The sequence below is a fragment of the Oculina patagonica genome, chromosome 2 (assembly GCF_052425735.1).
Source record: "Oculina patagonica isolate OP01 chromosome 2, crgOcupat, whole genome shotgun sequence".
NCBI classification, from domain to species: Eukaryota; Metazoa; Cnidaria; class Anthozoa; order Scleractinia; family Oculinidae; genus Oculina; species Oculina patagonica.
The window spans coordinates 15,402,113-15,417,236 of record NC_135759.1 but is presented as its reverse complement, the minus strand read 5'-3'; the positions used below and the strand labels follow the sequence as shown (position 1 = coordinate 15,417,236).

At 38.4% G+C, this 15,124-nt stretch overlaps 1 protein-coding gene across 4 annotated transcripts in view; it reads left to right on the top strand.

The window, feature by feature from the left end:
- LOC144643154 (protein TabA-like) overlaps positions 1–14,305 on the top strand; it is a 29,312-nt gene extending 15,007 nt beyond the window's left edge. For 3 of the 4 annotated variants that reach the window (XM_078502318.1, XM_078502315.1, XM_078502316.1), the window contains 2 exons: positions 734–778; positions 10,920–14,305. In XM_078502318.1, coding sequence (XP_078358444.1) covers positions 10,954–12,387 — 1,434 coding nt within the window. In that variant the 5' untranslated portion in view covers positions 734–778; positions 10,920–10,953 and the 3' untranslated portion in view covers positions 12,388–14,305. Of the gene's footprint in view, positions 1–631; positions 642–733; positions 779–10,919 lie in introns of those variants that run through there. The other variant, XM_078502317.1, reaches the window with a different exon arrangement.
- The last annotated feature ends 819 nt before the right edge of the window (positions 14,306–15,124 follow it).

Sequence of the window (15,124 nt, the reverse complement as noted above, 5' to 3'; positions counted from 1 at the left end):
GGCTTGGATCACACGCGCGAGCGGCGAAGCCATTCAGGCCATTTAGCTACGCTTGCTGCCACATAAAGTCAGATTATGTCTGTTTCTTTTTGCATTTATTTGTATACATATTAATGTCCATATACTTGTTTAAAAATGGGAACGTCATTCTTATGGGAAAAAAGTTTCTTTTATCGACAAACTTTGGTATATCATTTTAGCAAAATCCAATTGCAACTGTAAAATGGCTGGAATCAAATTCACTCAAGTTATTTGTCGAAAAAAGCAGAAAATTAATTATATTCATTTTGGACAATTTTCTTCCCATTTTGCCCTCTTGTACCAGACGTAATTATTCAGCAGACGGTAATTTGGTGGAGAGATACTTTTTCTATTTTGTGACATATCCGTTATTCTGCTGCCAAAAGCGGAGCACTATACCTTAAAAGCTCAGGAAACTTCATTGATTTAACAGAAATGACACAATCTTGCTGTGATACTCATGCGGGAAGTTTAGAAAGGGGAGAAAACAATACGCCCTTACTTATAATTGAATTTTAATAAAATTTAGAATTGAACAATATTCAAATTGCCACACGTAGCACTTCAATAGAATGCTATTACGACCAACTTTGGTCACTTTGGTATTTGTGCTAGACGAGGTGAGTAAACAAGACACGTAAAGACATTGTCTTTCGCACTATTCTGTCATTTACCTCATAATTTATATTTATTTTCCCGTATTGTTTTGCAGGATTACGATTTGTTGTTTGCGTTTATTTGGATTGAAGCCGCAAAGGTACGAATTTTTTCTTCTTCACATCTACGACATCTTATTAGTTTAATGCAAACGCGGTCTGAAACGCCGCAATGTTACAACATTTGAGCGAATCTTAGCATCTTAATGTTAGTATTTTAGGTGGGTTTAAATTACTTTTTTATTTTAATTGTTAGTGCCCCAATTCAGGGGTTCTTTTACTGCTGCTTTAGCTTGACACTTAAATTAAGGTTTTATTATTACTTCGATTATATATTACTCCCAACATAACGTTGGTAGCCTCTATTGCGGGAGATTTTGAAAGCACTGTTCGCAGACATCAGACCGTTTCTTGAAGACCATCGCGAGTCATTTTAACAGGAAGTTACATAACGTTTCGATGACTCTATATCATCATTTTTAAATGTAAATGTACAGGATTAAACGTTTTGTATAAGCAGCAATCTTATGGCCAGTGCACAACTTCTCAAAATATTTCAGAATTCGAACTTTCCAACGTTGAATTCTAAGTTAGATTTGAAGTAATACGATTGAATCCCATACAACTTATGTAGGTTATTTGTTTACAGCGAACACAAATATGATTCAACTGAAAAAAAAAAGTACTGAGTGCACGTTTTTAAAAATCATTCGTAATGTTTATAGACGTATCTTCAGAAATAATTGTTTACTTTTGGAAATTTAAACTAGGAATAAACACGCAATATTCTTTTCTTTCCTAAAGTCAGGTTTTATCAACTCTCTCCCTTCTGAATCGTGATACAGGACTCGTGTATAACTGTAAACGTACGTCACAGAAGGAGGTATAACATAACAAGCGGCGTTTATATAGTAAGCAAAAAAGAAGTCACTTCTTAAAACTTATACAATCAAATTCACTGCAATGTATTTATAGACCAAAATGGTACATTTATTCCAAGATATCTTACGAGAAATAATGCCAGTATTCATTTACAAATAGTGAGCATGGATACATATAGACTGATGTCGCCGTTTTAAGGGTTTAACGAGCTTGTGAATATTTAAAGCGCCAGGTCATGGATGCGAAATTGATACACCGTTTTGCACGCAGACCTCCTATCTTATCTGCGGAATAATTAGCCATGAAATTGTGTTTACAGTCTAGCGTTCATATCCCACCAGTGCCATCGGCTGCTTAGTAACACTCGTTCGACGGAACTTTCAATAGAATAGGAAGCTGTATCAGTTTGTAGACCGTTCAAATTGATCCTCGATTCTGCGGACCAACGTCAAGCAAGTGGATTACCGAACAGAATGGCAAGTACCTCTCCAAAATACGCCTCCTCTTTTTATTTCGCAAAAAAAAAAAACAAACAAAAAACAATTAAACTCCATAACATATCTCCCACAAAGATAGCCCAGACCCCCAAAAGTTGTCCGGCTGGCAAGCAAATATCTATAAACAAAGGAAAGGCGTTATGTTAGCTTTATATTTTGGATTCTGTTAGTAAGAAATTAATTTAATTCACAAGTGACTTCCGTATTTACTCGAATAATCGCCGCCCCCGAATAAGCGCCGCATTCGGGACAAAAAAGTTAATAAGCGCCGCAGTCCCGATGCGGCGCTTACTTGAGGAATTCCGTATAAACAAAAATAGCACTACAAAGAAGCTCTGAAACAGCCTTGGAAATTCCTTTTCATCATAAGCGATGTTTCGCAGTTCAAAGTTATGTTGTACCGCTTGCCTATCAAAAATTCTAACAATACGAAGTTCGGTTAACATTGTGAAGGCCGTGAGCTTTTTCGGGACAGCAAGCGCAACTACTCTCTTCCGTAAAGCACGAATCCTGACAATCAAAAGATTCTTCTTTTATCTACTATAGAAGTTTCGTTTTTTATTTTATTTTATTTTTATTCATTCTTTGCGGCGTCTAAATTTTAAATTAGCGTTGCCCTCAATTAAGCGACGCCCTCGATAAAAGGGCCGCACTTGTGGCGCAAAAAATTAAATAAGCGCCGCGGTGCTTATTCGAGTAAATATGGTAGCCTAGAAAATAATGCGTTTTCTGTGCCAGCTCACCAATACTTGACTGTGGTGGAGCATTTCAAAGCGGTATCTTTCTCCTCTCTCGGAATACTTCATCTTACGAATGCGTTTAAGAAATAAAATCTAATCGTACCGATGCCACTTACGTATAAATAGCCGCTCGCTGGTTTCGACAGAAAAAAAGGTTCTATATGGCAGTTGCTGAATGCTAAAAGAAATAACTGTATTGACAATAATTTGGAGCAATGTCGTTTGAAATACATCTACCGAAGGCGCCCTTAAACAATTATCTCCAAAGTATATATGTATCAACAAAATAAGAAGGACGGTTACATTGATGAAGGCGCATGCTTAAAGGGCGGTAGATTTTACTTGAAGTAACCGTTGGGGATAACAATGGCGCGCTTATTACTTACTGAATCCGCTTACGAGCACTTCTTGCATTGCGCGCAATGTTTTCTTGTTATCATTTTCGGTTGGAATACTTTACGAACGCTACTTTTGCTGGCCATTAACCTCATTTTGATTTCAGCCGTACATTTTTCGCTAGTATAGAGTAAATTGCCACAAAAGGAAAAGGCTGGAAAATGCTTTTCACAGGCAAGAAGTTTTGCTTTTTCACGCATAATAAATGAATTCAATTCTGTTCTGTTCAATAAGTGAAGAAACTTTTAAAAAAATATCTTGGCGAGACGTGACCACAAACAGAGGTTGTGAGCTTGTGGGTTAACATAGTAACTGAACCAGTCATTTACAAAAATATTACTAATAGCCTGCGAACAGGGTAGGGCTTGGGTCACACGCGCGAGCGGCGAAGCCATTCAGGGCATTTAGCTAAACTAGCTGCCACGTAAAGTCAGAATATGTCTGTTTCTTTTTGCATTAATTTGTATACATATTAATGTCCATATACTTGTTTAAAAATGGGAACGTCACTCTTATGGAAAAAAAGTTTCTTTTATCGACAAACTTTGGTATATCATTTTAGTAAAATCCAATTGCAACTGTAAAATGGCTGGAATCAAATTCACTCAAGTTATTTGTAGAAAAAATCAGACAATTAACTATATTCATTTTGGACAATTTTCTTCCCATTTTGCCCTCTGGTACCAGACGTAATTATTCAGCAGACGGTAATTTGGTGGAGAGATACTTTTTCTATTTTGTGACATATCCGTTATTCTGCTGCCAAAAAAAAATCACTTTATTTAAGTGTCAATGTATTTAGCACTACTGTGCTAATTGTGGATACTGTAAATAGATAAACAAATATTGAAAATCGAACATAAACTTGTTAAAACCCCAACTGGCAGGAGGCTGACCAGTTGGCTATTTACAAAAGCGTGGAGGAGTTGAATTTGGGACAACCGAAGAAAAAAGCGAAGCACTATACCTTAAAAGCTCAGGGAACTTCATTGATTTAACAGAAAAAACACAATCTTGCTGTGATACTTATGCGGAAAGTTCAGAAAGGGGAGAAAACATTACGCCCTTACTTATAATTGAATTTTAATATAATTTAGAATTGAACAATATTCAAATTGCCACACGGAGCACATTTTCACGTGGATTGTTTTTTTTTTTAATTTAAAAAAAAAATATAACATCGGAATAAACATGAAATACCATTTTCTCCCCTTAAGTGTTCAACCAACTCCATGCTTCCTTCTCTATTAAGCCAGGACACAGGGTTTCAAACGCAGTTCATTGCAAGCAAATACTAAAAAATAGGCAAAATTAAATCAAGATCATTGCGCCGGAAAACAATTTTTCAGTTTGTATGCAAATTGTCCATTTCAGATCGTGCGATGTTCTCTAGAGAGTTTTTTCCTTATCTATCAAAGAATTATTTATGCATTTTCACCCGATTGATTTTTTTAATTTGAAAAAAAAAATCTCAAATGGCCTGAAATGGGACAGCAAACGAACAAAGCTAAAAAAGGTCTATTAATTTATCAAATTTCCTTAAAACCAACAGAAAGGAGATGATTTTCAAGATGGTCACGACTTTTTTAGTGTTAACAAGTCTCGGATGAAACTTTAAGATCCATCTTCAGTACAAGTAACAGAACCCGCTAGTGGATGTGATATAAATACAAGAAGAATAAATTATTCTTTAAACTGAAAGGGATTTTTTCTTTTCAATTTTCCACACTAATGCGTTTTCGCCTACCGTCCACACTTCAATGATCGAAAACGTTCATCGTTTTCATCAAAAACGCATACTTTTGAAAATTCTGTTCAAAGTGGAAACATTTGAAAACGGAGTGTTATCACATAAGTGAGGACGGCGAAAACGGAGGCTTTCGAAAATGCTGACATCATTCTCATGACGTAACTCTGAAGAGAAAGAAGAGAAAGAAAATATGGCAGACAATACCGTTGCTTTCTTTGTTTTCGAGCTCAATCGCTCTTCTAGAACTTAACATCGTTCCATTCAATGCTTTCAAGTGTAAAATATTGCCAGCACGGCTCTGTTATACCTTATCAAACAAATCGTGGGCGCGTCTGTTTGTCGCATGTGCACATAACGCTTGTTGTCCTTTTCATGACCCGCCTACTTACCTAACATATCTCAAACAGACCTCAAATGAACTATATCCTCTGCAACTTTTGCTAAAAAAAGAATTTTTGAAAAGCCCTTCAAAACAAATCTTTCTGAGGCAAAAGACTACTAGGGACGGACCATTATTTTTTTTTGGGGGGGGGGGGGAGGGGGGCTGAAAAATATTGAAAAAAATTGTTTGCAGGGCCTGGAAAGACAAAATAAATTGTTTGCAAACACGATATGTATAACAAAAAATAGTAAGAATTTCGAAAACAAATGTTTGCAGAGGTGCATAAACTAAAAAAAAAAGTTTGCAGAGGAAAATTTTTCATCCCCCCCCCCTCCAAGAAAAATAATGGTCCGTCCCTTATCACACCTCAAAAATTTAACTTACGGATTCGCAATTTTACTAATATATACAGTAAAAACCCGCGAGTAAGAACCTAAGTTTTAAGAACCTGTTAGGCTAAAATTTGCAAATTAGACCCATTTTTATAATAACCTATTAAGCCTAAAAATTGAAAACAGGTTCTTATTTTCTAAAATTGATTACAAATGTTAACTTTGGGAAAAAAAGTTTGGACAAGGCTTTACTGTAGCGCTTCATTTTTACATAAACACTTGTGTGGTATGCAAATTTTATACAAATAAAAGGCTGAATATCACTAAAAGCTCTATTTGCAACAATATAAATTTTTCCTTAGAAAAATAAGAACCCATTAAGAACCTAAATAGCCTAAATTTGTGTTAACTTCCATTTATGTAAGAACCTGTTTAGGCTCACCGAAAAAACTAGATTCTTACTCGCGGGTTTTTTCTGTACTGTATACTAGAAGTTTTCAGTTAGAAGTAAAATGCTGCCGTTAACACTTCAAGAAAACATGAATGTGCAGTGATATAACTTCTTTTTTTAAATACCAATATTTTCCCTTGTAAAAGAATCTTCCTCAAGTTAGGCCTAGCTCAGACGTCGTGCTTCTGCCGTGCCAAACTAAATTTAGGAATTAAGACAAAAGCACGGCAGAAGCACGACGTCTGAATCAAACTTTTGAATTGAGTTCAGCAAAGCAATTTAGTTCGACACGCCATGCTCTGCTACACGACTCTGGCACGGCAGCGGTTCAAACGTCGTGCTTTTGCCGAACCAAACCAAATTCATAAATTATATTAATGCATTTTGGCGGGATTACGTTCCCGCGAGGAGTTACGAGGAGACCCGAGAATAATTCTCCTTTACGGAGTGTGCGCACAATCTCGTCCTCAGGGTCTTCTCCGTTTTCGGCCGCCATTTTGAAAAAAGAGAAGACCCTGGGGACGAGGCTGGCTCTTTACATAGGATAAACGGTAGTCCAGTTCCGTAACTCTCTTTTACGCGCGCCCTTTATAGGGGTTGAACCCAGGCGCGCGAGAAAGAGAGTCCAGTATAACTTGCATGCGCATGCTCAGAACGAACCAATCAGAAGCGAGGAGTGTGGCGTCACTTGCTTGGGACGCGCGCGCTAGGTTAAAACTGCTCGATCAAATGACGAATTGAACTACGCGACCAAGCGCGCGAATAAATGCAAGAAAAAAACTGTACTAAATTGCATCCAAAACCAATTCATAAACAGCTACAAAATGGAAGGAATAGTTGACAGATAGCGATTTGTGTTTTGGCCGTTAGCTTTTATAGACACTGACTGGAAAGCTAGGCTTTTTTAAAGTTTTTCCGGTGATCCTGCTTTAGAACATGGTAGCAGGAGGGCATTTTGCGGGCGCATGCGTGCAACCGCTGTACAAAGACCGCGTGATCTTGGGAATAAAAATGGCGCGGAAGATTCAAACTTTGTTTTTTAAACTGTTTATCGTCACATAATTTAATATAGACGTAAATTTCGCTAAGAAAAAGTGTTTTGTGTGTGGCAAGGCTCTTATAAATCAGATTTTCCTGCCTGCTTCGGGATCGTTGTTGCAAATAATGGGAAAATATGTGGGACAGGTAGGAAAGCCTTCACCGACAAAAATCAAACAGACCGTAAAAGGGGAAAACATTTATTCGTGTGCTGGAGTGTGATATATTAGGATCAAAACTTCACATCAAATCAATTGCTGTCATACAGGCAGAGTGCGAGCAATATTATAGCTTGTCGGGAGATTTTTTGCCTAAAGGGACGGCCACCAAGGAAAGGGTTTTCCCTGAGGGGAATGACATGTTTGGGTGTTCTGCACATAATAATGCAGCTCACTGATGACTCTAAAGCAAAGCCAACTTGCCCTCGACTGGCAAACAGGGTTTCCTGGAACAAAAACTGCAGTTCTTTAAATCACATTTAGGCGACACAGAAGTAAAACAGTCGATATAACAGAACGAACATCAATCTTAAAGAAATAAACGTTGAATGAAAAATTGAAAATAACATTGTTTATGGTTAAAAATTATTTCTTAAGACATTTTATGCAGCAGTTATTAGAACGTTTCTGAAAAATATATATATCGCTTGTTCGTTCCATGCTATTTTTTGACTGGTGATCAAGGCTAGATTTTGATAAAGGAGCCAAAAATGTACTAATTAACATAGTAAAATGTAAACAAATAGTCCACCAGCAAAGAATTACCATTACACTTTAAAATTAAGACCGATCTCAGAAATTCTTTTCTTGTTCAACGGAATAATTGTGGTACATCGAAATGTGAAGTTATTTTGACCAATGCTTAAGTTTAAGGAAATAATCACAAACGATAGTTTCTCTGTTAGAATAAACCAGCGAGAACGTACGTTAAAGAAAGCTAAAAATTACCACAATAGACCATTTTTTAACGCTACCTTCGCAGCATTAGACGATAGTTCAAGTACTTCAGGCTCCATATATCATCGCTAGACGCTGGAGATCAAGGTTAGATTTTGAGATTTTCGCATCGTGAGAACGATGAAATTGCAGTTTTATGAAAAATCTGAACAAAATCATGATCATTTGCTCAAACCCGGGATACTTGATTATAACATCGTATAGTTAAAACTGCTGTTTTATATTTTAGTACTAAGTAGTCGTAGCGCTTTGTCCGTTTAGATCTCCCGGCTATTAAAAACATGGGCAAGGTATTTAGGTTCTCGACATTCGGTCGCCATTTTGTCCACGCGCAATGTTTAATACACATAGCCAAAGTCGATCAGATAAACGGCACGCCGACACCAAAGTATGCTTGTTGTTGTCAGAAGATAAAGCAAGGACTCTTAGTATCGTATACAGCAAATAAAACTTGAAATACCTTTTATTTTGAGCTAAAAATTAGGCCATAAATTGTGAAAAATATGTAAACAATCGATAGCAGAACTTCTCTGTCGTGCGCACTAGCCCATATCGACGCATGCGCACGCAAAATGCCCTCCTGCTTAGAACATGGTTGCGTAGTTGAACTCGTCATCTGTGCGCGCGCCTTTTCAACCGTGCTGCCAAATATGGTTTTTCCCCCGATTTCGGGGGGGAAAACTGGCGCATGCGCATGCAGGTTATCCTGGACTCTCTCTTCGCGCGCCTGGGTTCAACCCTTATAAAGGGCGCGTGGAAGAAGGAGTTTAGGGACTGGGATAGACAAACGGGAAACATCTTTAGTCCCCAGCAAATCTGCTGCGAAACGTTGTTATCTATTCTACCGTCAGAAATGGACTGAAATTAGTGCGCGTGTAAACATTAATGATGAAAACAAAACTTGGAATATAGACATTTATAATTAAGTTTTCATATAACGCGCGCTCTGATTGGCTGAAACAGTGTACTTTATCAGAGTCCAGATGTACGGAGGAAATGTCACGCCATCGACCCAATATGGCCGACCACTATTCCCGAACGTCTTTCTCGGGTTTTGTCTTGACCCTGACATCTTCTTTGACCTGAAAAACGAGAATGAAAACGAGCTTTTAACGTCCGTTAATTTAAAACGTCCTGTTCCTAACAGCACAAATTGCACGGCGATAGGAAATGAAATTTCGGTACAAGTTACGGGGGGAAAAAAAACACCGAGCCGGAAAGTAAGCTTAACAACAAAACATCCAACCAAAGATTTGTAAACAACTCAAGGCCGAAATTGAAGACATTATAACGAAAGCACAAACGGAAAACACGAAAGATAGTACAAAATGGGCCATCTGAGTTTTTGAATATGAGTTTCACATTATTTAAGTACGGAATTTTAGATAAAACACGCACAGCTACATTTTCGTGTAAAAAAACAAAACAAACAAACAGCAATTCAAAAAACAGAAAACTAAATTAGCTAGCGAATACACACACACAACTCAGACTTATCACATACTGAATAATTTTTTTCTGGCGTTTTCAAAACAGCTTGGTGCCGTGAAAGAAAAATTGCCAAAAGCCTTGACAAAATGACCAACAAAGAAGCTAGACAACAACTTGGGTAAATTCTACGCCGAAGCTCGAACAAAAGACGGTGAACTTTACTCGAGGTCATCGCTTCTTGGATTTCGCAACGCTATCAGAGACACCTAAACCTAGGAATTTTTATTGCAAAAAGGGTTGAATTTCAAGCTTCAAACAAGCTGCTGCAAAGTTAGAAAAAATTGAACAAGCGCGAAAACAAAGAAAACATCGAACACAAGTTTACCTTCATGTCATTCCAGAAGCAGACTAAAAACCTCCAATGCAATTCAGGAAGACAATCCTGGACTATATCCTTAACAGTGCGATGAATGGAAGGCCACAGCAACCACAGCAAAACTTTAATTTTTCCCTTGAATCCGATGGTTGTAAATGATTCGCGAAACACGCCGCACGGCCGCATTTTGTGAAGTACCAGCCACAAGCTTTGAGCAGTTTGTTTTCTAGTTGTCAAGTTAACAACGTGCAAGTTTTCATGGGTCAGAATTCAGCCGGTTTTCACTAAACAGTCTACTTTTCTATCCTGTCTTGTACTAAAAGTCCTAAGAACTTCAAGGACTCGTGTTAAAATTCGGATTCCACTTGACGTTTTCAGCTTGTGGATTTCTGAACTTTGATGGTTTCAAACTTGATGGTTTGACAGCTGTTGACAGCTGATGTCTTATTCAACCAATCACATTCTTTTAACCATTCTAACAAGTCTTGTGATTGGCTAATTGTTGCGTACTTTATCAGAGTACAGATGTACGCTGACGCCACTGCTATTCGTTTGAAAAAAGTTTGTTTTGAAAATAATTGCGCGAATTCGTGGGGAAATTAATGAATTTCTTAATTATAAAACAAATAAAGAAGCCTCGACTGTGCTCTGTTCTGTTGTAAAGCACTTAGGAAGCGACTAGAGCACTCAAGAAGTAGGGAGAAACACTCGCCTACGGCTCGCATTTCACCCTACACTTCTTTCGTGCTCTAGCCGCTTCCTGCGTGCTTTACAACAAAACAGAGCACAGTCGAGGCTTCTTTATTTGTTAAATAAAAGCACTTTAAATAAGCGCATTTTTTCCATTATGAAACCAGGAACTTACAGTAAAAGCACTGTAAGACCCCTTATATCGTTCTGTGATTGGCACTAGCCTGTTTTACAGAATTCCCGACACCCCGCTATAGCTATACCAATCGCGTTTCTTAGTTAGTTGGCGACACTATACCTGACACGGTTTTATGTCCACAGTTTTTAATCCGCACAGATTGAAGCCTAGATCGTGATGGAAGACTACAGAGATGACCATGAAGTTAGAAGTAACAAAATGTTACCATGCAGCGAAGTAGAACTTAGAGAAGTGGCCTCCCAGTACCCAACCCCATTTTATCTCTACGACAAAGTGAACATTGTGAATAGGGCCAAGTACTTTAATACTGGCTTCGCCTGGACGAGATCATTAACCGGATCGACATTCAAGAACCACTTCGCAGTCAAAGCAACACCTACTCCGGTTATTTTGAAGATGCTACACGAAGAGTGTGACATGGGAATGGATTGCAGTTCACTTGAAGAGCTCATCCTATGTGAAAGGCTGGGAATTAAAGGCGAAGATATCATGTTTACTTCAAACAACACCCCTTTTGAGGCTTACCGAAAGGCATTTGACATGGGTGCCATTATTAATTTGGACGACTATTCCCAAATTGACAACCTGAAGAAGGCATTGGGAGGTGTCTTGCCTGAAGTGATTGCATTTCGTTTCAATCCTGGTCCACATACAAACGTCAAATACAACAGGCTTGTTGGTAACCCGGCTAAAGCAAAATTTGGCCTGACAAAGGCCCAGCTGTTTTCTGCCTACAAGAAGTGCAAGGAGTATGGCGTAAAGCGTTTCGGAGCACACACGATGCTAGTGTCCAATTCCCTGGATATCGCTGATCTTGCCGAGACTGCTCGGATGATGTTCGCATTGGCAGTGGAAGTTAAGATCGAGACAGGAATATGTCTTGAATTCGTCAACATGGGAGGTGGCATCGGCGTGACCCACCATCCTGAGGATGTGCCTGTCGATTTGGAAGATCTCGGCTTCCAAGTAAAATGTTTGTATGAAGAAATTGTTTTGCCACATCGAGACCTTCATCCGCTACAGATCAAGTACGAGTGCGGAGGAGCAGTGACCGGTGACTTTGGTTGGCTGGTTTCACGTGTTATAAACATGAAAGACACGTACAAACGTTTCCTCGGCGTTGATGCTTCAATGGCTGACCTCATGCTTCCAGGCATGTTTGGCATGTACTACGAGATAACCATCGTCAAAGATCAGTCTCCCCCTAAAGATGTCCGAAAGAACCTTCCCGATTACAAGTCTGTAGTCAGCGACCCTTCCTATGCTTGTCCTAACCACAAAGGTGATAAGAGAGATCGAATGTTCGACGTCGTCGGCTCCCTTTGTGCCAACTACGATAAACTTGCTGTCGACCGCACTCTAAACGTGAATCCAGAAATTGGTGATCTGTGTATCTTTCACAGCGCAGGAGCGTACGGCCGAGCGATGGGGTTCAACTTCAATGCCAAATTGCGACACGCAGAAATTTTGCGCGTTGCCTGCAATCGTTATGAGATGATTCGACGAGCCGAAACTTGCGAGGACTACTTCGCCACGATGAAATTTCCTCTGTCAGAGCTGGACAATGGTTACAAGCATGAAATGCAATAGAGCTTATTTTGAAGTATAGGGCATTTTTTATAAGGGAATTGAAGGCGAGGGTTTTAAATACATCTTGTAAGACTGAAGAAAAATTAACAACAAGGCAAATCCCTTAATTTGCCTTATTATGTTAGGTCAGCCTGTGGCTGTTACTGGTAGTATACTTTGTTTGCGTTTTGGGGTGGCTGGTCATTTCCTATAGGGATCAGATTTGAAATACAATAAAAACCCCAGTTAGCCTAAACACGTTCTTGCGTAAATGGTAATCAGCAAAAAATTAGGCCATATAGGTTCTTAATAGTTTTCCGAAGAAATATTTTACATTATTGCTAGTAGAATTTTTAGTGGTATTCAGCCTTCTCATCACATGGAATTTGCATACCATTTTATTTATATTTAGCATGCGATTGTATCAATAATAATATTCTATGATTTTTAACATTGGAATATACATTGCAAGTGGAGGGATAAGTGTCCTACAATCTTTGACAAAAGTAGTTGACACATTGACTTGGCTCGGTTTTTTTATGACAAATTTACAACTATAGTTTTTAAATTTCATGTCTGTCTGCTAAAATACCCCCTCCCCCTATCCAATGTTGTAAAGTTGTAGCAAAGGGCTCCTAGAGAAACTACAACATTGATAGGGGGCATGGGAGTTGGAAAAGTGGGGCAAAAGGATGAAATTAGTCCAAATAATAATAAAATAGGGCCTAAACTGATAGTGTGTCAAACTTTAGTCAATGATTGTAGGTGTCTTTCAAACAGGATCCAGCAAATTATGTCGACTTATCTTATTTCCCTTAAAGTTAACATTTCTAGTGGACTTTAGAAAATAAGAACCTGTTTCCAATTTTTAGGCTTAAGAGGCTCTTATATAGAGGGTGTCTAGCTAACAAATTTTAGCCTAACAGGTTCTTAAAAATTAGGTTCTTACTCGCGGGTTTTTAATGTACTGCATATATGGCAGGACGTAAGACGGACGGAAAAATTACAATACACAATGGCACCCCTATTTGCCCTATCATTAACGCTAGGTCAATCTTTGATTGTTTTTGGTACAACGTTATTTGCAATTTTTTGCTGGCTGTATCTCATTAGGATCAGATTTAAAATACTACCTATACGACAGGAAAAATTTACAACAAGACAAATTCCTCTATTTGTCTTATTACGACATGTCAGCCTATGGTTGCTACTGGTAGCATGTAACCCAGTACTACCTGTCGCATGGTCGAGTCGGCGACTAAACCGGCTTCCCCACTAGCTATGCTAGTGAGGAGGGTGACTGAGACACCCTGCAGGACTGAAAACAAGACCGACAAAGGCCGGATGAGCTCTTCTGAGCCAACGGCCATCCAGCACTCTGAAATTCCAAAGATCTCTGTTGTTTGTGGTATTTTTTTTCCTTATTTGTAATTTTTTTCAGAAAAGGTCATAGGACTAGTTTAGCAGAACTTTAAAAACCTCTCATTTTCATCGCAATCATTTTTTACGTTAACTATTCCAACAACTTTTAGGAAAGGTAAAACTTGGTATAGTGAATCATGAAATGACACGCTCTCTGAAAGTGATGATTGTAGTCAGCTGGGGCCGTAACCAGACCTCTGCCAAAGACGAGGCAAGAGGATTCCGGGGAAATGCTCTCCAGAAAAGTCTAAAATCTAGAAGCTCTGAAGCTCCGAAGCTCTTTCTTCGACATTTTTCATAAAGTATTTCTTGAGAGAAATCGGTTTTGTTCAATTTGGGATTATTTTCCCAACAAACCATTTTTTGTTTTTAATTTTAGGTTAAAATCTAGACGAGGCAAATGCCTCGTCTTGCCTCTTGCTAGTTACGGCCCGGTTGTAGTGCTGCAACCGTCTTGCGACCTGCAACTGTTAAGTGATGTTTCGTAATAGCAAATTTATTACATTTATGGTTAAATTTATTACATTTATGGTTGGCCATCCATGCAGTTGATTATATTTACGGTTTAGCCTTATTACATTTATGGTTGTAATTACATTTTGTGTTTATTGTTTATAATATCAATGGTTGGTATTACATTCACGATTGTTATAACATTTATGGGTATACTTTACAAAGTTTCCATGCACCGATTAAGAAAGCCTACTTCATGCACAGTGTATCAATAAAATCTACTTCCTGGCGCGTTATTGATGGACAGTAGCTATAGTTGTTATTCAAGTTGGAAAATTTGAAGGCAACTATGATAGCACAGTAGTAATTTCTAGCTGATATGAGAAGCAATTTTTTTCTGGCTTATACGATTTATATCCGTTTCACGGAGATGCAGTATTTAGCAACGAAATATTCAAGTTGAATGACCAGTTCAAGTTCGGAAGATTAATTAATTACCACCAAACCAATGAAACAATCAAGGTAGAGCGGTTTTATTTCAATTGAGTGTCGTTAAACCAAAACCAAAGTGATCACTCTGGCCAATCACAAAGCACACAGGGCAAACCAGCGAACCAATGAAAACTCGAAGCAAATACACGTAGCCTGGGAAAAAGTGCGTTCGTAAGTCGCGATTGGTTTTGGTTCTACTTCTAATTGGTTGAGAAAGTGGTGCGATTTTTTTTAAACCAACCACTAAGCGTAGTAATGCAGAACTAAAGCAAATGCGAATTACTTTCGACACTCATGTGAAAGCCGCTCTAATGTGTGCGAATTATTTACTGGGACTATCCTGAAGAATTTTTACAGTGACAAGATCCAGTTTCAGTAAACTTTGTGGAAT